This window comes from Schistocerca serialis, chromosome 2, assembly GCF_023864345.2.
Source record: "Schistocerca serialis cubense isolate TAMUIC-IGC-003099 chromosome 2, iqSchSeri2.2, whole genome shotgun sequence".
Taxonomy (NCBI): domain Eukaryota; kingdom Metazoa; phylum Arthropoda; class Insecta; order Orthoptera; family Acrididae; genus Schistocerca; species Schistocerca serialis.
The window spans coordinates 1087712242-1087739954 of record NC_064639.1 but is presented as its reverse complement, the minus strand read 5'-3'; the positions used below and the strand labels follow the sequence as shown (position 1 = coordinate 1087739954).

At 43.9% G+C, this 27713-nt stretch overlaps 1 protein-coding gene across 4 annotated transcripts in view; it reads right to left on the bottom strand.

Annotated features, from left to right (window-relative positions):
* Positions 1-27713, bottom strand: part of LOC126456704 (leukocyte elastase inhibitor-like) — a 130981-nt gene that overhangs the window by 47486 nt on the left and 55782 nt on the right. For all 4 annotated transcript variants that reach the window (XM_050092440.1, XM_050092442.1, XM_050092443.1 and 1 more), the window contains exons 5-7: positions 27272-27486; positions 25462-25647; positions 1873-2011 (exon numbers count right to left, since the gene is read on the bottom strand). In XM_050092440.1, the coding sequence (XP_049948397.1) occupies positions 1873-2011; positions 25462-25647; positions 27272-27486 (540 nt within the window). The remainder of the gene's footprint in view (positions 1-1872; positions 2012-25461; positions 25648-27271; positions 27487-27713) is intronic.

The window sequence follows — 27713 nt, the reverse complement described above, 5'->3', positions numbered from 1 at the left end:
GATCATCGAAATATTCATTCAGGAAATTAAAGACGTCGGCCGTGCGATGTGGCCGGGCACCATCTTGCATAAACCACGAGGTGTTCGCAGTGTCGTCTAAGGCAGTTTGTACCGCCACAAATTCACGAAGAATGTCCAGATAACGTGATGCAGTAATCATTTCGGATCTGAAAAATGGGCCAATGATTCCTTTGGAAGAAATGGCGGCCCAGACCAGTACTTTTTGAGGATGCAGGGACGATGGGACTGCAACATGGGGCTTTTCGGTTCCCCATATGCGCCAGTTCTGTTTATTGACGAAGCCGTCCAGGTAAAAATAAGCTTCGTCAGTAAACCAAATGCTGCCCACATGCATATCACCGTCATCAATCCTGTGCACTATATCGTTAGCGAATGTCTCTCGTGCAGCAATGGTAGCGGCGCTGAGGGGTTGCCGCATTTGAATTTTGTATGGATAGAGGTGTAAACTCTGGCGCATGAGACGATACGTGGACGTTGGCGTCATTTGGACCGCAGCTGCAACACGGCGAACGAAAACCCGAGGCCGCTGTTGGATCACCTGCTGCACTAGCTGCGCGTTGCCCTCTTGGTTGCCGTACGCGGTCGCCCTACCTTTCCAGCACGTTCATCCGTCACGTTCCCAGTCCGTTGAAATTTTTCAAACAGATCCTTTATTGTATCGCTTTTCGGTCCTTTGGTTACATTAAACCTCCGTTGAAAACTTCGTCTTGTTGCAACAACACTGTGTTCTAGGCGGTGGAATTCCAACACCAGAAAAATCCTCTGTTCTAAGGAATAAACCATGTTGTCTACAGCACACTTGCACGTTGTGAACAGCACACGCTTACAGCAGAAAGACGACGTACAGAATGGCGCACCCACAGACTGCGTTGTCTTCTATATCTTTCACATCACTTGCAGCGCCATCTGTTGTTGAAAATTGTAACTACTGTAATTTCGAAAGTTTGTCCGCCTGAAAATGTACTGTTGCCCCAAGCATATTGCAACAAACGGTGTATTTCTATCGCTGCTCGTTTAGTTTTTATTGCCGTTTCAAATATACCGGTCATTTTTGAAACACCCTGTGTATATATATATGCGAAGACAGAACATACCTCCATGAATTTTTTAGCAACTAAGGAAGGTCGAAAAAAAGAAAACGTAACAACCGTTGCTTTCATCTATTCTTCACCAATTGCTTATGCCAATTTGGTCATTGCGTCATCCATCACTAGAAAGAAGAACAATGCCGAAAGTGCACGTCCCTGCCTCTAGGCATTCTTCTACTCCAGCCAATCTGTTCTCTCTTCCCAAAAGAGATTTTCACTCTGCAGCAGAGTGTGCACTGATATGAAACTTCCTGGCAGATTAAAACTGTGTGCCGGGCCGAGACTCGAACTCGGGACCTTTGCCTTTCGCGGGTAGCTCAGTTGGTAGAGCACTTTCCCGCAAGCAACAAATCGGATACATATATCATCACACATGTGGTACAATCCGAATTACTCACGAAGCAAAACAAGGAACGATATAGAACAATTTTACGAAACAACGGCAGTGGTATTGTGTGTCAGGCTTGTATGTTAAGATAAAACGTACAACTTAAGTTAACTACAGATCCTAATTACTGTTTGAGGTTAAGCTGAGGCTAATATGACACAGAGTACTCAGAGAAGATATAAAATTATGAAAGCTGAATGACATAACTGAAGAAATTAAGCCGAAGTGTTCTACAGGAGTACGACGCTTTTGCACAGCGTGTTATATTAGACAGACAGTTATCGGCAAATGTAAAAGTAACTTCAGGCTTTCCGCATGGAAGTGTAGTTTATCAGTCCTCGTAGTTGGTGAACATTAAGTTTTGAAATCACCCACCTGTTGCGGCTGCCGCTTCGGTGCCATTCTCGTTGACCTCTATGAACGCTTTGTGCAGGACCTTGCTTACTACAAACTTCTCATCGACGATGCCAGAGAAGTTCGCTTTGGCTGGATTAAACATGGACTCCATCCCGAGCTGAAATCGAAATTTGGAAATGCATGTAAATAAAAGTCTCTATTCAAGAGGTTATTTTAAACAGTGTTAAGACAGAACGTTCGCGGCGAACAGTAATACAATATTATTTCGTTGCTTCAAAGAATGAATTCACTTTGTGAAGCTACTAAAGATCACGTACGGTACTATTTACGTGTCTTCACCTGACTAATCTTTAATGAGGCGAATTATTCTAAACTAGTACGTGAAAAGCTTTCTTGAAAAATATTCTAAAGGCTGTATGACTTACGTCTTTTCACTGCTATTTAATGGAATTATTTTAAGCATTTCGTTTTATACAGCTATTACTAAATGCTTAAAATAATTCCATTATATTCAATTTTATACAGCTATTAAAGCCATTGATTGTGGTGTGCCGGCCGGAGTGGCCGAGCGGTTCTAGGCGCTACAGTCTGGAACTGCGCGACCACTACAGTCCCAGTTTCGAATCCTGCTTCGGGAATGGATGTGTGTGATGTCCTTAGGTTAGTTATGTTTAAGTAGTTCTTTAGTCCAGGGGACTGACGACCTCAGAAGTTAAGTCCCATAGAGCTCAGAGCCATTTGAACCATTTGATGGTGGCGCCATACACTATCATTAACCCGGCTCCAGGGTGGTTGGGTCCCCTTCCCTATTCCTCTAGTGGGGTAATTTCCGTTTGGGGCGTCCACGTCGCGGGGATGGGCATCCTACACTTCAACAGGCCAGAGTGATAAGATGGTTGAGTTCAGGCAGGGATCCAATCCCGTGGGGTATAACACGGAACCCTTGCCCAGCGTTACTGGTGAAGACCGTAATCGCAGCGACGGCGGAGAAGAAATACTTCGGAACGGCGTAGCTGGCAGATGAGGCAACCCTCCTTTCTGGGGATTAAATGAGAAGGGAACCACTGCCTCGTGGTGGAGGAGAAACTCCAAAGGCTAAGGGAGACAACCCCAACAGAAAATCCTTTCTTGCGTTAGGTCTGGAAAGCCAGTAGGAAAGGCTTCATATATTGCTTTCAAAACACAGACGAGCCTCGGAACGAACCACTCAGGATTTGACTCCATTGCTTCTTCAAGTACTCCTGGGAACGATGGGAATCCTGAGGATATTCATCAGTACAAGAAGATGAATCAAATGGACTAAAAAAATAGCCTAAATATTGGCACCCTTAATATATTAATCCTCAATGGAAAAATAGAAGAAATGACAGATGTACTAACAGGGAGAAAGTTAGATATTTTGAGATTAAACGAAACGAAGTGGAAGGGAAAAGATGAGAAGAATTTGGGAGGAGGAGGAAAACTGTACTGGAGTGGAAATAACAGGTTTGGAAGAAATGGTGAACAAGAATGTACAAAACTGTATTGAAAGTGTGAGATATATATCAGACAGGATCATAATCTTAAACCTGAGATTCCAAAAAGAAACACTAAAAGTTATTCTGATTTATGCGCCTCAATTGGGATGCAGCGAAGAAGAGAATATGGACTTTGAAAATGAGTTAGAGAACCATATAGAGAGTGCTAATATATAAATGTAATGTCGTGTGACTAGAGCGTCCCGTCGGGTAGACCGTTCGCCTGGTGCAACTCTTTCGATTTGACGCCACTTCGGCGAGTTGCGAGTCGATGGGGATGAAATGATGATGATTAGGACAACACAACATCCAGTCCCTGAGCAGAGAAAATCTGCGACTCAGCCGGGAATCGAACCCGGGCCCTTAGGATTAACATTCTCGCACTGACCACTCAGCTACCGGGAGCGGACGCTAATATACTGACGGGACATTTTAATGCACAGGTAGGCAAAGACAGAAAGGGATTTGAGCAAGTGTTGGGATGTTTTGGATATGGAGGCAGAAGTGAAGAAGGGGAAAGACTCCTGGATTTGTGCCAGAAGAATGGAATGAAAATAACAAACAGCTTGTTTGTGAAGAGAGAAAGTCATGTTATCACCAGATACAGTTGGGATGTAAGAAGCAAGAGTGCAAGTGATTATATTCTAGTAGATAGGAAATGGGGAGAGAAAGTAACAAATGTGAAGGTAATTTCAAGTGTGGGTGCAGATGGAGACCATGTATTACTGGTGGGAGAATGAAAAATGAATCAGTGTGTGAAAATTAGAAAACGGAAGAAAGTGATGAGGATACGGGATTGGAAACTGAAGGGGAGTGAAAGTGCTGAGAAGTATAGAGAGTTAATCACGCAAAAATTTCCAAAAGAAGTTTTCTGCGACGTAGAAAAAGACACTTTAGTTGAAGCAGCACAAAAGTAAGTGGTAGAACATTTGGAAAGAAAAAAGTAAGATAGACAAGTTGGTGGTATGATACCACAATCCAAGCAGTTAGAAGAACAATGAAGCATGAAGAAAGTGATGGAAAACTAAAAATAATGAGGACCATAAAAGATACATACAGGAAAAGAAGAAGTGCAAAGAAATAGTTGAAACAGCAAATAAAAAGGCATGGCAAGAGTTTACAAAAAAAACTTGAAGAAGATGTGAAGAGCAATAAGAATATGTTCTATAAAATGATGAAAAATAAAAGGAAGGCTTCTGAAGTACTAGTAAAGATGGAAACAGAGGATGGTACTGTAGATGAATATACAGGAAATATAAAAGATTTCTGGAAAGAACTTTTTAAGAAACTGTTAAACGCTGAGGAGCAGGCACACGAGGAGACAGCAAATAATGGAGAAACTGAGAGCAGTTGGGAAGCAGAATTAGGACAAATTACACGGGAAGAAATGGAAATAGCTGTGAAGAAGATGAATGGCGGGAAAGCCCCAGGATCTGATGTTGTATCAAATGGTACAAATGGCTCTGAGCACCATGGGACCTTAACATCTGAGGTCATCAGTCCCCTAGAACTTAGAACTAATTAAACCTAACTAACCTAAGGACTTCACACCCATCCATGCCCGAGGCACGATTCGAACCTGCGACCGTAGCGGTCGCGCGGTTCCAGACTGGAGCGCCTAGAACCGCATGGCCACTGCGGCCGGCCTGATGAAGTATCAGTGGACATGATAAGAGCAGCAGATCCAGTGGGAATGCAGTGACTGTATAGAGTTCTATTAAGTCTGTGGAGAACTAGTACAATACCTGACGACTGGAGAAGAGGACACATTTTTCCCATCTTCAATAAAGGCGATAAAAGCCTTTGTAAAAACTACAGAGGAATAACCCTTATGAGTCATACAGTCCGGAGCCGTGCGACTGCTACGGTCGCAGGTTCGAATCCTGCCTCGGGCATGGATGTGTGTGATGTCCTTAGGTTAGTTAGGTTTAAGTAGTTCTACATTCTAGGGGACTGATGACCACAGCAGTTGAGTCCCATAGTGCTCAGAGCCATTTCATACAGTCAAGATTTTTGAAAGAATTTTACTAAATCGAATGAGTGAAAAGATAGAAAAGGAGCTGAGTGAAGAAGAGCGACCGTAGTGGTCGCGCGGTTCCAGACTGAAGCGCCTAGAACCGCTCGACCACCACGGCCGGCGTCTAAGAATAGTTTATGGCAAGACAGCGTAAACAGTCTGTGCCACACACCTATTGGTATTTCATCAGCTGGCAAGAGCGAAAGACTGCTAATTAACTTAATGACCTCATCAATGGTATACAATAAAGTGATTAACTACACAGACGCACACAACAGCATGCAGCCGGCCGGAATGGCCGTGCGGTTCTAGGCGCTCCAGTCTGGAGCCGAGCGACCGCTACGGTCGCAGGTTCGAATCCTGCCTCGGGCATGGACGTGTGTGATGTCCTTAGGTTAGCTAGGTTTAATTAGTTCTAAGTTCTAGGCGACTGATGACCTCAGAAGTTAAGTCGCATAGTGCTCAGAGCCATTTGAACCATTTTGAACAGCATGCACTAGGGTAAAATGAAACTAGCTGAGGAATAGCTTTGAATCTTGCAGTTGCAATAGACAAGAATAAACATTTATAAATCAGGATCCTGATTAAAGTAATAACGGACAAACGATGTATGATGGAGTAATTGTGCACACACCAGTGTGAACAGAACGAAAAAGTCTGTGAGAGTAATAGCTTATGTGCCCATTTCGGGTTACGATTGTAAAGTTTCCTTTCTAGAATTTGTACACATCACGAAGTGCGATTCGTTTACTACACTATGCTTTTGGTAGTATTAATCGTAGAAAGAAGATAAAAGCTTGATTATAAAAGGCGCAGAATGACGCGTATTCTATGGTACAGATCAGCACTGTAGCCCATTTAGATTAGAGAATTAGATTAAAATTTGTGTATATTCGGACTATATCCAGCACGGCTAGAGTGAGGCAAGCTGTGGAAGGCTTCGGCGAGAAGGGCTCGAGATACGATGCATTCTACAGCTATCACTGTAGAGGCTGTTAAATGATAATTTAAAGTTCTATGGGAAAAACGGTGTAAAAATAATTGTAAACCAAAGTTCATCTTACGATAAACTGAGATTTTCTGGATTGTGAGCTGATTAACTTCTCCTCTTTATACAGAATATTTCAAGAGGAACTATTAATATTCAGGGATATGAACGGAATGGCCGTTCTGGTGAAAATATGTCTAGTAAACATGGTCTCTAAAATACGTACCCTAAGAGCTATGAGCACTTGTTGAGTTGAAGAGATCTGTTTCACAGTAACGAGGATGAACAAGCGCTTATACACTGAAGAGTGTGAGAGACGTCTACAGACGTTAAAGTAACCTCTGGCGTGCCACAGGGGAGCATTATGGGACCATTGCTTTTCACAATATGTATAAATGACCTAGTAGATAGTGTCGGAAGTTCTATGCGGATTTTCGCGGATGATGCTGTAGTATACAGAGAAGTTGCAGCATTAGAAAATTGCAGCGAAATACAGGAAGATTTGCAGCGGATAGGCACTTGGTGCAGGGAGTGACAACTGACCCTTAACATAGACAAAGGTAATGTATTGCGAATACATAGAAACAAGCATCCTTTATTGTATGATTATATGATAGTGGAACAAACACTGGTAGCAGTTACTTCTGTAAAATATCTGGGAGTATGCGTGCGGAACGATTTGAAGTGGAATGATCATATAAAATTAATAGTTGGTAAGATGGGTGCCAGGCTGAGATTCGTTGGGAGAGTCCTTAGAAAATGTAGTCCATCAACAAAGGAGATGGCTTACAAAACACTCGTTCGACCTATACTTGAGTATTGCTCATCAGTGTGGGATCCGTACCAGGTCGAGTTGACAGAGGAGATAGAGAAGGTCCAGAGAAGAGCGGCGTGTTTCGTCACAGGGTTGTTTGGTAACCGTGATAGCGTTACGGAGATGTTTAATAAACTCAAGTGGCAGACTCTGCAAGAGAGGCGCTCTGCATCGCGGTGTAGCTTGCTGTCCAGGTTTCGAGAGGGTACGTTTCTGGATGAGGTATCGAATATATTGCTTCCCCCTACTTATACCTCCCGAGGAGATCACGAATGTAAAATTAGAGAGATTCGAGCGCGCACGGAGGCTTTCCGGCAGTCGTTCTTCCCGCGAACCATACGCGACTGGAACATGAAAGGGTGGTAATGACAAGCCGGCCACTGTGGCCATGCGGTTCTAGGCGCTTCAGTCTGGAACCACGTGACCGCTAAGTCGCAGGTTCGAATCCTGCCTCGGGCATGGATGTGCGTGATGTCCTTAGGTTGGTTAGGTTTAAGTAGTTCTAAGTTCCGGGGATTGATGACCACCGATATTAAGTCCCATAGTGCTCAGGAGGTAATGACAGTGGCACGTAAAGTGCCCTCCGCCATACACCATTGGGTGGCTTGCGGGGTATAAATGTAGATGTAGGTGTAGATGTAGAAGAGTAAAAGAAACTGGTACACCTGCCTAACATCGTGTAGGGCCCTCGTGAGTGCGCGGAAATGCCGCTACACGATGTGGCATCGACTCGACTACTGTCTGAAGTAGTGCTGGAGGGAACCGACACCATGAAACCTGCAGGGCTGTTTATAAATCCGTAAGAGTACGGTGGAGTGGAGATCTCTCCTGAACAGTACGTTGCAAGTCATCCCAGTTATGCTAAATAATGTTCACATCCGGGGAGTTTGGTGGCCAGTGGAAGTACCCAAACTCAGAAGAGTGTTCCGGAACCACTCTATAGCAGTTCTGGATGTGTGGGGTCCTGCTGGAATTGCCCAAGTCTGTCGGAATGCACAATGGACACGTTGGATGCAGGTGATCAGACAGTATGCTTACGTACGTGTCTCCTGCCAGAGTTATAGCTAGACATATCAGGGGTCCCTTACCACTCCAACCGCACACACCCTACACCATTACAGAGCCTCCACCTGCTTGAACAGTCCGCTGCTGACATGCGGGTTCCATGGATTTATGAGGTTGTCTCCATACCCATACACGTCCAACCTCTCAATACAGTTTGTAATGAGACTCGTCCGACCAGGCAACATGTTTCAAGTCATCAACAGTTCAATGTCGGTGTTGACAGGCCCAGGCGAGGCGTAAAGCTTTGTGTCGTGCAATCATCAAGGGTACACGAGTGGGTCTTCTGCTCCGAAAGCCCATATCAATGATGTTTTGTTGAATGGTTCGCACGATGACACTTGTTGATAGCCCAGCATTGACATCTGCACCAATTTGCGGAAGGGTCGCACTTCTGTCACGAGGAACGATTATCTTCAGTCATCGTTGGTCCCGTTCTTGCAGGATCTTTTTTCAGCCGCAGAATTGTCGGAGATTTGATGTTTTGACCGATTCCTGATATTCGTGGTACACTCGTGAAATGGTCTTACGCGAAAATCTCCAACTCATCGCTATCTCGGAGACGCTGTGGCCCCTTCGCTGGTGCGCCGACTATAACACCATGTTCAGACTCACTGAAATCTTGCTAACCTGCTATTGTAGCAGCAGTAACCGATATAACAACTGCGACAGACACTTGTTGTCTTTTATGCAGGCGTTGTCGACCGCAGCGCCATATTCTGCTTCTTTACATACCTCAGTATTTGAATACGCTTGCCTATACCAGTTTCTTTGGAGCTTCAGTGTAGCTCTTAAGGTATGCACTTTAGAGCCCATGTCTACTTGACTTGTTTTTCTTCTTGCTTGAGTCTATACTACTATCTCTCAAAACATGCAGTAGAAAAGATTTGTTTCACAGTATCATAGCTGAAGAAGTGCTCATAGACTTCGTTGCAGGCCCTCTTCCAGTCTATAAAACAAATATATACCTCCTACTTCGTTTCCATCGCTTTTTCCCCAGTCATCTGGAGACAATCTACAGCATCTCTTGTTCTTTATCCTTTCTAAACACGAACTGGTCTAGCACAGTTTTTTCTTCAATTTGCTTTTCAGTTCTCCTTAGCTTAACTCTCGTTACAGCCTTAGTAAGATGTCTGATAAAAGTATTTGTCTTATAGTCTTTGCAGTCTTTTGCGTTGCACTATTAACGTAAAGATACTTGATGGTCTTAAGTCGATCTTGAACCTTGTGTCGTAAATTGTTTACTGTCTCAATCTGGCTATTGAATTCGGACCTAAGATTTCTATTACCTCAGATGGTATTCTGTGACAGTCCGATGCTTTCTTCTCCCACAGCTCCTGAACTGCATTCTCCAATTCTCATTGCACCTTCCAAAACTATTATGGTGTTCTCCCTCTGTGCACGATGTAATTCCTCCACACAACTCACCCAAACTGTCCTCTTTTATAAATACGATCCTCTTCCCATGTTTTTTAACATTCCTTCTTTGCTTAATTTCTTTACTACTCTTCTTGTTAAGTATATTGTGGTTTTGTACATTTCTTCCAATTTTCCTCTCTTTTTCAATTCTTCTATTTCCTCATATTGTGTTCTTATCCAATCCTCTCTAACCTGGTCATTTAACTTTTTTAGTTCATTGGTCAGTTTTCTTTGCTGTCTTATGCCTTCTTCTTAATTATCACTTCTGCATTTCCTGTTCTCATCCCTTTTACCCACTCTTTCTTAGTTCTTGTTCTCTTCACCTCTCCAGTCTATCTCTAATCCTTCAAACACTATGTTTCTAACGGTATTTCATTTTTGAGTGACTTCTACAGTTCTCCTTGCGTGTTCCAATTTATTTGTACTCTTACTTAAAGTTCTCATTCTTCAATTTCTCAGTGTGTCATTTGTTCATCTGCTGAGTTTTCTTAAAGTCCTTTAATCTTGTCCTTACACCTGCTGCGAGTAATTTATGATCTGCACCAACATCTGCACCTGTAAAGGGTTTTGCCGTCCTAATACTGTTTTTGAATCTACGATTGACTATAGCAAAGTCTATCTGGGCTATGCCAGCATATCTCTGGATACCGATATCAGAGAGCCTTGCCGCGAGTGTACTGTGAGGCTTGTTTTCTGCGGCCAAGGCGGAAGTGCAATAGCGTTGGCTGGTGCGGGTGTTCAGTCTGAGGTCGGCCTGCGAAAGAGGAATGGAACACACGGCCCGCTGGAGTGCTTTGGGTAGCAACCAGCCTGTGTACTGGAGCTGTAGCCGCGACCGTGAGCGGCGAGTGCGGGCTGTCTGTTTGTCTGCCACTTCTCAGAGGCGGGCGTGCTGTACGACACCCGTATGGATGTTGTTGTGTAACCAGTATTGTGGTTTTGTACATTTCTTCCAATTTTCCTCTCTTTTTCAACACGACGCTGTGACAGACGCTGGGGACTCACCAGCGACGAGTATAAGATGTCGACTTGCCATTTTCTCGCTGCTGTCGAGACTCTGTGTGGGCTGCGATGTACGAGTACATTCTACACCTGTCACGTACCTGTTGCTGTGGATGATACAGTGACAGAATCATGTTAGCCTGGTGCTCATCTGCCGCTACTAGAGGCCGACCATGTGGTGAGAGATGTAGTTTTGTCGTCCATTGTGGTTCGTACAGCATTGCGTTTTTTCTGGTGTCTTTGATGTCATGTTTGCCTAGTTCATTGAGTTGTGTTAGCGTGTCATGCTGTCCCTGAACTAGCGTTCTTGTTAAACTGTGTATCTCAGTGTGTGGGGTTTTGTACATGTGGGTAGTCTGTTTCTGAATATGAAACTTCTTTTCTCGTTTGCCCTGTTGGTTGAAGTTAGTGTCTAGCTTGGCTTCCCATTTATTTGTCCACCTGCGTCCTTATTCATATGTGTTACATGCTGCAGAGAACACTCATTCTAATACAGTTACAATTTTATTGCGGTGAGGTTGTGTGTGTGAAATTATTGACCTCGGGTGGGAAACCGTTCGATTTTACTCGGTTTAGTGCGCCAGTGGGGCAAGACTATATGAAGACTTTTATGGGCCTTAAATTATTTGATGTACATGTCGTGGATGTTCTTTTTCTGCGGAGTTTTGTACTGAATATTTATTCTAAATAATTTCTTGTCTGCTTGAAATGTTTCACCACTTACTTCTGTAAGGTTTATTGCCTGCCTTCTGCATCCTATACCGTTAGCTTCGTCGGGCTCGTAGGCATTTAGGAGTGCTTTCCCATGTCGAAGGCAAGGGAGTGCCTTCCAAAGAGGCTGTTGGCACTTGGCAGAAGAAGTCTCCATATACCGGGAGGTACTCAGCCCCTGCGCCGCGCTAAAGTTAATCTAACTGATATACGTGAGTTACATATGTTTTACTGAGTAAATTTTTTAACTGAACATTTATTTTAAAGTATTTGGTGATTGTTTGTAAATCCCTTTCACGATTCACAAGCAGAAAGTATCACTGGTTGCGAACTTGTAGTAACTGTAAATTTAAATATTCCTTACAACGATCTTTCTTTTTATATTGATCATTTACATTTAGTTTGTCATCATCTTTGGTTAAACAATGTGCCGTAATAGTATTGATCTTCGATGTTTATTGTGTTTTCTAGATGATGTACATGAAAAATTACAGCCACACACATTTTTCTATCAGTGGTAAGGGCGAATACTCATTTTCGTAAGTGTATTTCGACTTGAAGCCGTGTTGTTAACATTTCGTGCCTTATAGCCACATGTGATAAAGTATACTTTGGGATCAAACTTCTGTGATCAGCCAAGGTGAAGCCGCTCTTACAATTATGTTTAATGTTTGTATTTGGTCTTTTATTAATAAATGTTGACTTGAAATTTGCACAATAAAGCCACCAGCATCTGGTCCTCCCCCACTCCCACGTTTCTTGCCGCTTCACTATTTGATATCTATCAACATCACTGGAGTTTTCCAAGTGTATGATCTTCGTTGATGGTGCATAAACCTCGTACTAGCAACCCAGAGATTAAATCGTTCACAGAAGCTTATCAAGTTTTCTCCGATTTCTTTGGTCCTTTTCCATGTCTTAGTTTCCAACAACTTTTTCTTCTCTTCTTTTTTTCACTTTACTACTCGTCCCCCATGACAGTTCTTACTTATCCTTTCCCATTTTCTTCGTAGATTTCTTACATCTGCTCATGTATTTTGTCTGCTTTCTCTTCGTTTGTACCTGATGTTGACATAGAAACTTGAATAATCAGTGCATCCACAGGGTTACTGTTTAACTTCACTGCAGACACTCTGCCACTAGTGCAAACAACTTTGTGTTCTAATATGTAATTCCAACTCCGTTTTCCTTCGTTTCCGACCCAATGCAAATTACTTTGTATTGACTTGATTCAAATTCTTCTTCTCCTTTCCACTGAACTTCACTCAACCGTAAACGACTTAAGCTACGTCTCTCCAATTCTGCCTTCACGTTTTATAATTTTCGTTTACCGTCTTCACGTTCCATGCAGCAATCCTCAATAGAGATGTTTCCTTTTTGCTCCTTTTACCTTGATTTCAGCCCGCAGTTCTCCTGGGTATGAGCCCACCCGGAGATCAGATTGTGGGCCTATTGTGGAATATTTTTTTCTCAGGAACACCTGTACCTCAGAACACAGTCCAGAGGGACTAGGAACATTACGTGGGTCTTTAATACAGTGGTTTCCTTCTGCCTTCCGTATCCTATGCCATTGGCCCTGTCAGGCTCATCCGCATTTAGGAGTGTTTTCCTATTTCGAGGGCAAGAAAGGGCCCTCCAAGGAGGCTTTTGGCACTTGGCAGAAGGTGTCTCTTTACACCGGGAGATATTCAGTCCCTGCGTCGTTAGCCATTTGTGTGACAAGCGTTGCCCCTTATCATTTGGATGCTATGTCAGGATATCCTTTCATTGAGTTTATGACCAAATGTCTTCTCCTAGACTGGCTGAGAAGTATTGGCCTTAACGAACTAAAAAAGAAGTAAATCAAGGAAACAGAAGCCTAGGTGGTCACCGGGTAAAGTAATGTAGACAAACTAAATGATCAACTTTCATTTCATAGAATGGCAATAAAGGAGATAACGAACTTCAAAGTTCAGAGAGATCTCATGCTTAACTGTGGTCAATAGCCTTCCATGAATTTTATTCCTCTCAAGAAGACTGCGGATCGCAAAAACATTACTAAGAAACATGATGTGACCACACAAAATCAGACTAGAAAAATTGGACTGACGTTTCACTTGAGATTTCACAGGCGGTTAGCGCCACAATCCTGGCCGCTGCAAAACAAAATCACCGAGAGTAGAACGAAATCTGTGGCAATTCGCTGCCTCGAAGAAGAGTTGCCTGAAAAAACTGAGATTAGACCAAGGAACAATAAATCTTTGATGTTTTGAACAGCGAGGAGTGTTGCAGCCCGAGTGTTTCGAGCATACGAGAAATGACGCACGGAAATGGTCGATCGGGGTTTCTGTAAGAACAACATCAAAGGTTTTTATCACGCATTTTAGTCGATTCTAAAATGGTAACGACCTCCTAATTTGTGCTTTAGACATGAAATTGGAATGCTAAGCCTGAACACTTTTGAAAATAGCAACATTCTAGTTCCTTACTTCAGTAGGTTGCCTAAGTTAAATTTCATGGAGCCGCTCAGCAGTGAAGCGGCAACAGACTATCCACATCCCCTCCTGTTCAGTGTTTCTCTAACTTTCAGCCACCTTGTCACATGGAAACTGAACTAATCAGAGGTAACCTAAAAGACAATAAAGTAGCTTGTGGAGATTTTATTGTGTCGCAAGTATTACAGCTTGCGATTAATGACAACCTGTGCATACTACCTTGCCTCTTTCAAAAACGTTCGAGAACGGGTATAATCTTGGTTGAATAGCAGTCAAAAGCTAATCCATCCTCTCCATAGAAACGATGGCAATAAAGACGTCGACAGTTAAAGGGATATATCAGTCATGCTCGTTCTGTACAAGATTTTAAGCACATCTGTTTGGAATATAATTTCATCTTGATAAACAGATTGGCGAATACCGGCTGGTTACAGAAAATGCTGTCCTATCCAGAACAAATTTTGGATCTGAATGACATCATCAGATATATGTCAGCTGAGAGGTTTAACTGTTTGGTTGCGTTCGTTAAATTCAGAAAACAAAGGGCGTGATTAATCACGAGTCGTTATGGAAGTACGTGGGGTGGATGAGACGTTCATAAACGTGATTAAGCATACTGTCACTTACATAATAACAAAGATAAAATTAAAGAAAGAGATTTGAAAGCTCTTTGAGATAAAAATTGGGGTTTATGAAGGAATCTGAACGTCTCTGCGTCTTTCCAATAGTATCTTAGAACGTGTTGTTCGAGAATGGAGAAGTTCGCTATATAAAGTACAAAGGAAAGAAATCAGTTTCTCTTGGGTCCCAAACTCAAAGAAGCTTACGGGGACTATCTGGTTATCGCGATGATTTGGCCATTTTTGACAATTACATCGATTCAGCAATCAGGTAGATAAAAACTTAAAGAAACAACAAGAACGTAGAACAAATCTCCTATTGGAAAACGAAGTACATTATACATTTCAATGACGGGCCAGAATGGCTGATAACTGATCACTTGAAGATCACAAGGGTCAACAAGTGTAGGTATTCGGGTAAAGTATCCCAACACTATGGGCTAGAACAAGATGTGACTGGTATCCAGATCCGAAAACTAGAGTGAGAGTATCAATTGACTGAAAATATCTGTAAGAAGAATACGCTGAATATAGGAGACAAACTATTACAGCACTGTTATAAGATTAGAACGTTTGTAGGCGTGTGTGCTTCAGTGACACAGGGCTTGCACCGAAAAAGACAGTTACATAAAAGATGTTACGGAATATATTGGCGAGAGACGGAGTGTTTCGAATGAGATCTAGTAAAGAAGTATACGGCAAGAGGAAATTAATGACAATATCAGCTAAAATATTAATATTCCACGGGCACATTTGCCGCATTGCTAATAACAGTCTCGCAAGGAAAATCTAAAATTATCAAAATCTGATGTAATCTGAGCTAAGATGGTTGCAAGAATGTGAGAGAGATCTAAGAGAGACGGGCATTGTAGAAGGCAATATAACTGATACTAATGGTTTCGGAAAGATGGTAAAAGCTTTAAGGGTGATGGTGCAACCAGAATCCATAAGACGGAGAGGGCCTTTAGCTGAGGAGCAAAAAAAATGCGCTGATTGATGGGCTCGAAAGACATCGGTAGGATGTCAAAGATGGCCAACGAACAAAATTTAGACTATGAAAACGATATTTTTTACTAACAAAAGGAAAAAATTCGAAAAGAAAGACAGTCCGTCGGAAGTGGACATCTCTGTACATCTGTGAAATCGAAGTAAGCTGTTGGTTAATGCTCAGTATCATGTTGTTCCGCTTGTGCTTTCAACCACCACAAGGCGGCGAGACTTTCCCGCGCAAAACCGTCCTATTCTTGGATGCGATCTCTCGTGATATCATCCAGTATGTGAGGATGCCTCCAGTCACGATACACTGTAGATTTAAACTGGTCTCAAGTACGTTCAATCAGGTTCATCCCAGCAGATACCGGAGACTGTTTTGTTCGATTGATTACTTCATGTTCACGAAGTGGTCACAATACACTCGTGCACTACCGTCTTGAAAGACGAACCCATCGCCAAAATGTTTGACTGTAGGGGTCGACAGTGGTTGTACGATAGTGTTCCGATGCTGTGTAACCCTGATATCATTTTCTATCACGGCTAGAGATATCCAACTTTCGCACATTATATCGACACGAAACATGACTAAACTATCTTATACTCCCAACGTGCGTTGGTATCTTTCCTACGACAATCACGAGTTAAAAGAATCTTGCAGCCTTTGATTTATCTATTCTCGAGTCAGAGACATACGAGGGTGTACCCAAAAGAAACTGAACTCATATTTTGGTAGGCAGAGATTTTGTAGGGGCGCACAGAGCGAACATGGGTCGGAAAGCCGAGTACTGTTGCTGAAGAATGTCAGGACTAGTTTCGGCAGAGTTTATAGTGACAACTGTTTTGTGTAATTGTCGTTTTTGCAATGGCTGATTTTCATGAACAGCATGCGACGGTGAACTTTTGCTTTTTGCTCGAAAAAAGTGGAAGAGAAACACTTGAAACGTTAATAAAGGCGTACAAGGACGATGCTATGGGGAAAAGTCAAGTGTCTGAGTGGTTTTCCCGTCTAAAAATGGTAAAAGTTAGCTGATGACAAATCTCGTTCTGATCGTCCTTTCACGACCTGAACACATGAAAATGTTGAAAACATTGTTGCAGTCATCAATGAAGGTCGACGACGGACCATTGAAGAAATTGTAGAGCGGTCGGAAGTGACTTGGAGTTTGGGAATGTATAGGGTTGCTGTCAAATTCTTACTACTACTGCTGACTGCTTGAATGAAAACAAGGTCGTGCGGAAGTATGCTGTGCTTTGAAAGAAGAGTCCCGAAATGACCGAAACTTTAAAAAAAATTATCACACGTGACTAAACTTCGTGCTATGCTTATGGGCCTGAATCAAAGCAACAATAAAGCCAGTAGAACACTTAAAGTTCACCTCGCCCCAAGAAAACGCATCAGGTGAAATCATCATTAAAACCACGCTGATTTGTTTTTCCGATATGAGAGGAGCCGTCCATTCAGAGTTTGTTCCGCAGGGTCACACGGTTAACCAGGCTGTCTGCTTGGGAGTTTTGAAAATACTGTGCAACAATATGCGGCGGAAGCGGTCTGATTTGCGGCTGGGCGGTGACCCGTTTGTCTATCACGACAACGCCTTTGCTCACATTCACCTGTCTGTACGACAATTATTGACCAAAAATGGTGTTATACCTGTTTCTCACACCCATAATCACCCGACTTTGCCCCATGTGACTTTTCTTTTTCCTACAATGAAACAAGACATGAAAGGGAAGCATTTTGCAGGCATTGATGAGGTGAATAAAAAAAGATGGAGCCACTGTCTATCACCACAAAAGATGAATTTAACCAATGTTTTCTAAACTGGAATAAAAGATTAGAGAAGTTTATTATTGCAAGTGGAGAGTACTTTGAATGGTGCGAAAAGTGGCAGTTGACCCTAAATAACGAAAAGTGTGAGGTCATCCACATGAGTACTGAATGGAACTCGTTAAACTTCGGTTACATGATAAATCAGTCTAATGTAAAAGCCGTAAATTCATCTAAATACCTAGGTATTACAATTACCAACAACTTAATCGGAAAGAACACATAAAATGTTGTGGGAAAGGCTACCCAAAGGCTGCGTTTTATTGGCAGGACACTTAGAAAATGTAACAGACCTACTAAGGAGACTGCCTACACTACGCTTGTCCGTTCTCTTTTAGAATACTGCTGCGCGGTGTGGTATCCTTACCAGGTAGGACTGAGGGAGTACATCGAAAAAGTTCAAAGAAAGGCAGCACGTTTTGTATTATCGCGAAATATGGGAGAGTGTGTCACAGAAGTGATACAGGATTTGGGCTGGAAATCATTAAAAGAAAGGCGTTTTTCATTGCGACGGAATCTTTTCACGTAATTACAATCACCAACTTTCTCCTCCGAATGCGAAAATGTTTTGTTCACACCGACCTACATACGGCGGAACGATCACCACGATAAAATAAGGGAAATCAGAGCTCGTACGGAAAGATATAGATGCTCATTCTTCCCGCGCGCTTTACGATATTGGAATAATAGAGAATTGTGAAGGTGGTTCGATGAACCCTCTGCCAGGCACTTAAATGTGATTTGCAGAGTATCCATGTAGATGTAGATGAAGGGGACTGAAGGTTTGTGCATAAAACGTGAATTAAAAATTTCAGAAAAAGTACGTTCGCTTCCTTTAGGGCACCCCCTCGTAGAAATACACAGACTGACAATCAGATCAGAAAACAGATAACAGACTGGGAAAATATAACAGTTGTAGTGACCCTTTATCTTCACGTCACAACCTGTGAAGCGCTCAGCGTGGCATAGATTATCTCATGTTTTGTGCTGGATGTTTGGCACAGAAGACACTGAGCGATGCGGCTTATGGTTTACTCTTGCCGGCACCCAAAGTAAATGTCATCAAGTCCTATTTCTTCATACAGTCCTTGGATCTCCCCACTATGGAGGGTCATCCGTTTAGCGACTTCCGCACCTGCCAGCTCTTAATTTGCCCTCGGAGTTAGCTGCTAGGCTGCTATACCCACATGCGTCTTCCACAGTTCCAGTTTGCCTTTTACGGAGACTCGGTAAGCTATTTCGATGATCACAGAATCTGAACCGTTGAGGACGAGGGTTTGAGGCTGTGTCGATGCGACCAGTGGGCTCTGTTCTGGTCCACTGGAAGCCTCTCGTTATCACCACCAACTTCAGAAGGTGGCGCTAATCGAAGTGAGTAATAAGGTTTGTCGGAGTTGGCTTGAGGCAACCTGTAGTTAGCCTATATGTTTCATGTGCACCAGATCGGACAGGCATGTTCCACAGCAGAAGCACACAGCGCAGTCGTCAATGAAGCGATTGTTGAAGAGTGCTAGCCTCATATTTACCCTGCCTGTTTTCAAGTCAGACGTCCTAGTGTGGAGATTCCCATTTCGCTGTTCTTACAATGATATTGAATGTAAATGTTCTGTCAAGGTTATTCTCAGGTGCTTAGGAGCATAATAATACAGCACTCGGGTTCCTCCTCGTTCGGTATGTCGTAACTGCGACCGGGACGGTCGCGGGGTAGAAATGATGGAAAGCGCGGCGGGACCTGCGGAGTGGCCCGCGAACAACAACACAGCGCGAGACGACGGACACGACCAACGAAGGACAGAGCAAACAACAACGAGATCGAACAACGGAGTCACAAGGAAACCTAACAAACACGTCCACTCAGACACAGAACAAGTAAGTAAGCTGTCTAACGCGAGGCGATGTGTCAACAGACGTACGCGAGATTAGACTGGCTGGCTGAGCTTTTTTTTTCTTTCTTTATTTTGATTTTAAAACCTGTACAACAGGCAGACTGGCAGCAGCATTCTACTCTGCTCCTCAGCCGCAGAATAGACAATGAGAAAAAACATAAGAAATACACAGAAGTTACGTAACGGCGGATAATAAAACAGTAGACACATAAATACAAAACCACGGAGCCATTCACACTCGACGATAATCCACACTAAAAACTGTTGACACGACACACAAACACTGAAGATGTCGGTGGCACATGTGAACGATGGAATGTGACGGTGAACACTAAACACAAAACACGACGGCACACAAGAGAAACGGATGGCGATGATCTCCGGCGCGCTAATGTTCACGTAATGTGTGCGAGTTTGGGGACCTGCCAAGAGGGGGAGAAGGGTGAGGGGTAGGGAGAGGGGAGAGCAAAGATGCCAATGGCGGAGGAGATGGGAGGAGGAGTAGAGGGACAGGGGTAGGGGAAGCTCGGGGGAGGAGTGGGGAGATAGGGACGAGGGAGGGAAGGAGGAGAGAAGGGAGGGAGGGTGCCCAAAGGAAAAAAACACAGGAAGTGGGAAGGGAGGATCAAAGTTGATAGGAGGGGTAGATGGAGGGGAGGAGGGCATCAACAGGGAGAGGGAGCTGGCGGATGCCATCTTGGGAGAGGGTAAGGAGGTGGGGAGATGGAGACCGGGTGGGATGTGGAAATACAGGCGCGGCAGCGGGCGGGGCTGGGAGAGGATGGGCGAGACAAGCGGGTGAGGAGGATTGAGTTTGCGGGAGGTGTACAGGATCCGCATCCTTTCAAGGAAAAAGAGGAGGTGGGGAAATGGAATGAGATCGTACAGGATCTGTGTGGGGGAGGGGAGACGGATGCGATAGGCGAGGCAGGGCGTTCAAGGATTTGAAGGGATTTATAAAAGGTAGGGGGGGTCGGAGATCCAGGCTGGATGGGCATAACAAAGGATAGGGCGGATGAGGGATTTATAGGTGTGGAGTATGGCGGAGGAGTCCAGACACCACGTACCGCCGGAAAGGAGCTTGAGGAGACGGAGTCGGGAGCGTGCCTTGGCTTGGATTGTCCGGAGATGGGGGGTCCAGGAGAGTCGACGGTCAAGGGTGACGCCAAGGTACTTAAGGGTGGAGGTGAGGGCAATAGGACAGGCATAGATGGTGAGATAGAAATCAAGGAGGCAGAAGGAAGGGGTGGTTTTGCCTACAATGATCGCCCTGTTTTTGGAGGGATTGCAACTGGAAACACTCAACAGAGGAAAGACCACTGGACCTGACGGGATACCAATTCGATTCTACACAGATTATGCGAAAGAACTTGCCCCCCTTCTAACAGCCGTGTACCGCAAGTCCCTAGAGGAACGGAAGGTTCCAAATGATTGGAAAAGAGCACAGGTAGTCCCAGTCTTCAAGAAGGGTCGTCAAGCAGATGCGCAAAACTATAGACCTATATCTCTGACGTCGATCTGTTGTAGAATTTTAGAACATGTTTGCTCGAGTATCATGTCGTTTTTGGAAACCCAGAATCTACTATGTAGGAATCAACATGGATTCCGGAAACAGCGATCGTGTGAGACCCAACTCGCTTTATTTGTTCATGAGACCCAGAAAATATTAGATACAGGCTCCCTGGTAGATGCTATTTTTCTTGACTTCCGGAAGGCGATCGATACAGTTCCGCACTGTCGCCTGATAAACAAAGTAAGAGCCTACGGAATATCAGACCAGCTGTGTGGCTGGATTGAAGAGTTTTTAGCAAACAGAACACAGCATGTTGTTATCAATGGAGAGACGTCTACAGACGTTAAAGTAACCTCTGGCGTGCCACAGGGGAGTGTTATGGGACCATTGCTTTTCGCAATATATATAAATGACCTAGTAGATAGTGTCGGAAGTCCCATGCGGCTTTTCGCGGATGATGCTGTAGTATACTGAAAAGTTGCAGCATTAGAAAACTGTAGCGAAATGCAGGAAGATCTGCAGTGGATAGGCACTTGGTGCAGGGAGTGGCAACTGACCCTTAACATAGACAAATGTAATGTATTGCGAATACATAGAAAGAAGGATCCTTTATTGTATGATTATATGATAGCGGAACAAACACTGGTAGCAGTTACTTCTGTAAAATATCTGGGAGTATGCGTGCAGAACGATTTGAAGTGGAATGATCATATAAAATTAATTGTTGGTAAGGCGGGTACCAGGTTGAGATTCATTGGGAGAGTCCTTAGAAAATGTAGTCCATCAACAAAGGAGGTGGCTTACAAAACACTTGTTCGACCTATACTTGAGTATTGCTCATCAGTGTGGGATCCGTACCAGATCGGGTTGACGGAGGAGATAGAGAAGATCCAAAGAAGAGCGGCGCGTTTCGTCACAGGGTTATTTGGTAAGCGTGATAGCGTTACGGAGATGTTTAACGAAATCAGGTGGCAGACTCTGCAAGAGAGGCGCTCTGCATCGCGGTGTAGCTTGCTCGCCAGGTTTCGAGAGGGTGCGTTTCTGGATGAGGTATCGAATATATTGCTTCCCCCTACTTATACCGCCCGAGGAGATCACGAATGTAAAATTAGAGAGATTAGAGCGCGCACGGAGGCTTTCAGACAGTCGTTCTTGCCGCGAACCATACGCGACTGGAACAGGAAAGGGAGGTAATGACAGTGGCACGTAAAGTGCCCTCTGCCACACACCGTTGGGTGGCTTGCGGAGTATAAATGTATATGTAGATGTAGATGTAGAAGCAACCACTGGTTGCACCAAGCGGTGAACCGGTGAAGATGGGATTGGAGAAGGTGTTGGGAACGCTGCAGGGTGGGGGCAAGGGCAAGGAAGGCGGTGTCATCGGCAAACTGGAGAGGGTCGACGGGGGGTGACGGCGGCGGCATGTCCGCCGTATACAAAAGGTACAGAAGGGGAGAGAGAACGGAACCTTGGGGCACACTGGCGGAGGGAAAAAAAGTGTAGGAATCCGTGTTATGGATGGTGACGTAGGAAGGACGGTGGGAGAGAAAGGAGCCGATCAGACGGACGTAGTTAATGGGAAGGGCGAAGGTTTGGAGCTTGAAGAGGAGACCGGAATGCCATACGCGGTCATAGGCACGTTCGAGGTCCAGGGAGAGGAAGATTGCGGAGCGACGGGAATTAAGCTGTTCGGCAAGGAGATGAGTGAGGTGAAGGAGAAGGTCGTCGGAAGAGAAGGACGGCCGAAAGCCACACTGGGTAACGGGAAGGAGGCGGTGCTGGCGGAGATGCTGGTGGATGCGTCGGATGAGGATGGATTCCAGGACCTTGCTGAAGATCGAGGTAAAGCTGACGGGACGGCAGGAAGAGACGGCTGACGGCTGTTTACCGGGTTTAAGGAACATCAGGATGCGGGAGGTTTTCCACAGGTCGGGGTAGTAACCGGTGGACAGGACTACATTGTAGAGCCTGGCCAGGGTGGAAAGGAAAGAGACAGGAGCTTCACGTAGGTGGCGGTTGGTGACACGATCGTGACCAGGAGCGGTGTTGCGTTTTGTGCGGAATGTAGCAATGAGATCCTGTGTAGTGATAGGGGCATTGAGTTCCGTGTGTGCAATGTTGTTCAACTGGCTGAGCGAGAGGCAGGCGCTTAAGTATGCTATCGGGGGCGCCGCTATTGGCCGCTGGGACCACGTGTTCCGCCGTGGCGCCCCCACACTAAAAGCGGGCCAGGAGGCGCTCGCCGCCACAGCTTACGGCGCGATGGTGCAGAGACCTCTAGGGGTCTTCGATGTCCATGACGTGTAGCGCGGATTCAAATTCTGCTGCGCGCGGTACCAGACCGTATGTGGCTAACGACAACTTTATCTGTTCTGTAAATGATGCGCACTTCTCCCCACAGTGTCAAAGCTTTTCCGCTGTACAGCAAATGCTATGTCATCTGCATACATGAAGCTTCTTCTACCTTGAGTCGGCGATTGGTCATTCATGTAGATGTTGAATAGAAGATGAGCTGGAATACTTCTCTGAGGTAGGCAATTTTTCTGTGTTCTCTTGCAACTATGCTGTGTTTATAAGTCACAAAATCTTGAGATTTTTGTAGAAGGGCAATGAATAATTAAGTGAGATGGAAATCCTTGAGCAGGTTTAACAATGCTGCTGTGAATGTAAACGGACGCCATTGATCTAGGCAAATCAGGTATATTAAATCTTTTTCCGCTAAACCGTTGTTCGTAACAGGCGCCCAGAAAGCAAATTACACTACTGGCCATTAAAATTGTTACACCACGAAGATGACGTACTGCAGACGCGAAATTTAACCGGCAGGAAGAAGATGCTGTGATATGCAAATGATTAACTTTTCAGAGCATTCACACAAGACTGGTGCCGGTGGCGACACCTACAACGTGCTGACATGAGGAAAGTTTCCAACCGATTTCTCATACACAAACAGCAGTTGACCGGCGTTGCCTGGTGAAACGTTGTTGTGATGCCTCGTGTAAGGAGGAGAAATGCGTACCATCACGTTTCCGACTTTGATAGATGTCGGATTGTAGTCTATCGCGATTGCGACTTATCGTATCGCAACAGAGCTGCTCGCGTTGGTCGAGATCCAATGACTGTTAGAAGAATATGGAATCGGTGGGATCAGGAGGGTAATACGGAACGCTGTGCTGGATCCTAACGGCCTCGTATTATAGCAGTAGAGATGACAGGCATCTTATACGCATGGGTGTAACGGATCGTGCAGCCACGTCTCGATCCCTGAGTCAACAGATGGGGACGTTTGTAAGACAACAACCATCTGCACGAACAGTTCGACGACGTTTGGAGCAGCATGGACTATCAGCTCGGAGACCATGGCTGCGGTTACCCTTGACGTTGCATCCCAGACAGGAGCGCCTGTGTTGGTGTACTCAACGACGAACCTGGGTGCACGAAAGGCAAAACGTCATTTTTTCGGATGAATCCAGATTCTGTTTACAGGATCATGATGGTCGCATCCGTGTTTGGCGACGTCGCGATGAACGCACAATGGAAGCGTGTATTCGTCATCGCCATACTGGCGTATCGCCCGGAGTGATGGTAGGGGGTGCCATTGATTACATGTCTCGGTCACCTCTTGTTCGCAATGACGGCACTTTGAACAGTGGACGATACATTTCAGATAATATGACCCGTGGCTCTAACCTTCATTCGATTCCTGCGAAACCCTACATTTCAACAAGACAATGCACGAGCGCATGTTGCAGATCCTGTACGGACCGTTCAGGATTCAGAAAATGTTCGACTGCTGCCCTGGCCAGCACATTCTCCAAATCTCTCACCAACTGAAAACGTCTGGTTAATGGTGGCCGAGCAACTGTCTCGTCACAATACGCCAGTCACTACTCTTGATGAACTGTGGTATCGTGTTGAAGCTGCATGGGCAGCTGTACCTGTACACTCCATCCAAGCTCTGTTTGACTCAATGTCCAGGCGTATCAAGGCCGTTATTACGGTCAGAGGTGGTTATTCTGGGTACTGATTTCTCAGGATCTATGCACCCAAATTGCGTGAAAATGTAATCACATCTCAGTTTTAGTATAATATATTCATCCAATGAATACCCGTTTATCATCTGCATTTCTTCTTGGTGTAGCAATTTTAATGGTCAGTAGTGTATAGGATAGAGACTTGTATATTGCTTGAGTCGCTACAGCCTCCCCAGTTATCGTAAAAAGAAGAAACAACTGAGATTATGTAGTTCTGTTGTTGTTGTGGGGTGAACCTATACGATACGATAATTTGTAAGTGGCTGCCATCAGCAGGTGTTGCTGGCACAGACGACCCCTACAGGCAAATTCTTCAGGGTTTTGTAGAAAGTTGGAGTAATGTCGCTTCGAGAACACGGCCTCCTCCACGCGCTGGCAACACTTTTATTCCCAAAAAGCGACAATTCGTTCACACGCTGGTATTGACACGACCAGTCGAAGCATGTTGATAGAACAGCACACACAAGACGTACTGCCCTGTTAGCAACCACAGCGATTGCAAGTTTATTCTTACTTCCATTACACGTGTAGCTTTACGTAGTGATTCCCTGATGTCAAAAGAGTATGAAGAAAGCGGTTTCAGATTAATAAAACACGTCCTATGCAACAAAGGGTAGTGCGAACCACTTTCGGGCAGATTGTGTGACGTTATTACGAGGAAAAGTTTACGTTAAATATTACTTATTAAACATATCTGACTTACTATGAGTTTGAAAATATTAAACTTACTGTTATCAGAGTGTCTTTTAGAGACTTGGAGTATTCCATTTTGAATTTCGGTAAATATACAAAGACCTTGTTGTTGGTCATTCTCTTCAAAATGTCCGACACATCAACTTTGTCAAGATTTCTCTCGAGCTCTTGCAAACCATTCACTTCTTTTGGTAACAATACCACCATATTCAGATTCCAATCCTGAGGAAGAAAACGGAAACTGATTAGACCGAATTCAAACATAGTTGCAGCAAAATTTCCAAGCGATACAAGGAGATATTTATGTATTTTTACTCCAGTTACGGTTCATAAAATTTTTTTATACATCGAGTAAGTATTTCTGTCCACGATTACCATCTTCATACCCGAGTATACACAGTTTGCTAATCATATCGAGTCGGCATTGTGACTGCACCACTTTTACGTATGTCGGCTCGATATGATTAGGAAGTGTATGTACTCAGGTCTGAAGACCGTAATTATGGACCGAAATTAATTACCTGATGTCAAAAAAAAATTGTGATTCGCACCTGGAATATAATATGTATAAAATTGATTAGGTAATCAGAAAATATCTTTCCACTGTATCTTTTACTTGGGCCATGAAAAAAGATAATTTTACAATAAAAATTAAAATTTGTCCATTTAGAACTACAACATAAGGAGAAACAAGTTTCTAGTTGTGGGCATTTCCGTAACAGCTGCATATAACTTCCAGTAGTTCACAAGAGGAACGCCTTTTTTATTCTGAACATGAATTTTTTTTATTTAACTTAAGCACTCAGACGAGTTTCGCCTTAGTTACAATGCATCTCGAGAGAGCGACCTGGAACACAACACGATTTTTTTACATATAGGTTATCGTTTATACGTTCAGGCTATAGATTTAAAACTGTTCATTGAAGTTTTTACAGTAAAGTTTGCAAAAGGTGTTTTTCTTGTGGACTACAACAGTATAAGGAGTTTTCAAATGAAAAGGTACGCATTGTCGCAGCAACCAAACCAGCTGAAATTGACGTTAGCCGCTTTGGGATAACGTACTGAGACATCTATGGACGCGATGGAAGCGTCGTTACCTATCCCTAAAAAATTCAAAGTTGCGTTCTCAGCAGACAAGGTGCTGCTCTCCGTCTTTTTCGACGTCCGAGGTCTGATACTCATCGACTACATCGAGCTAGGAGAAACCATTAAGTCATTAAGAGTGACGTGTACTGTTAGATACTCCGTAGCCCACCCAAGTAATCAAGAGAAAACGGCCTGAGCTGCTTACCGGATAGTGACTGTGCTCGGAAAAAAAAGAAAAAAACAACTCAGAGAAGCCCTTCAACTCAAACGACGAACTGAAGGACACAGGGAACTCTTCGGCTCTTGAAAAAGTGAAATTGAAATTGTTGTGCTCAGACCCCTGTTGATTACTTTTCAATAAACACTTCAGTTATACCTACAGTAATGTTTCGTACCTTTTCTTTTGAACACACCTCATAATACTCATGAAATTTTTTGCAACTTAAAGCTCTGAAGTGCAAATGTAACTAGAGCTTGCGCTATAACCTCATTAAAATCCTGCAGGGTGTACAGCCTCGCGATCTTATGAAATGCTTAAAATACTGAAACTCTAAAATAACCTGCAGTTGCTTAGCACAAGCACTGAGAAGGGGTTTTAATGAGAGTGACACCGGCTGCAGAAACGTGGTTATTTTAACTCGTAACATTTCTGTCCTTTGAAATATTTATGCAAATTTTTATTTAATTCTCACTAGTAGTATTGCTCATTCCTAAAATTATATGAAGAATTAAATATGTGGAAAATTGTGAAGCAAATTACCTTGTAAGGAAGCATAAGCGCCTGCGTATTTAATTCAGTTAAGTCAGCATACTGGAAATCGCCCTCGACGTACATCATATCAACATCTTCCGTCGTTCCCGACGATAAATGGAAAGGTGTAGGCTTGGTTTCATCCTCGTAAAATACCTTAAGCCATGCACCCTTAAAGTAAATAGCGTTGACAAGCACCATGAGTGTTTCAGCATCCAAAACGCCTGTGAAAGTGGAACACCAAATGTAGAAAGGGAGAAAAATCGTTTTTATATTAGGATACAGGATTGCAACAAAAATTTCATTGATAATTTTACAAAATGGACTCGTAATGCATAAGAAATGACTGTTACAGGATAAAAACGAAGTACGATTCCATTGTTGTGATGTTCGCTCTACTAATAACATTTTTACTTGGACTCTGTCCAAATCATTGGTTACACGTGCCAAC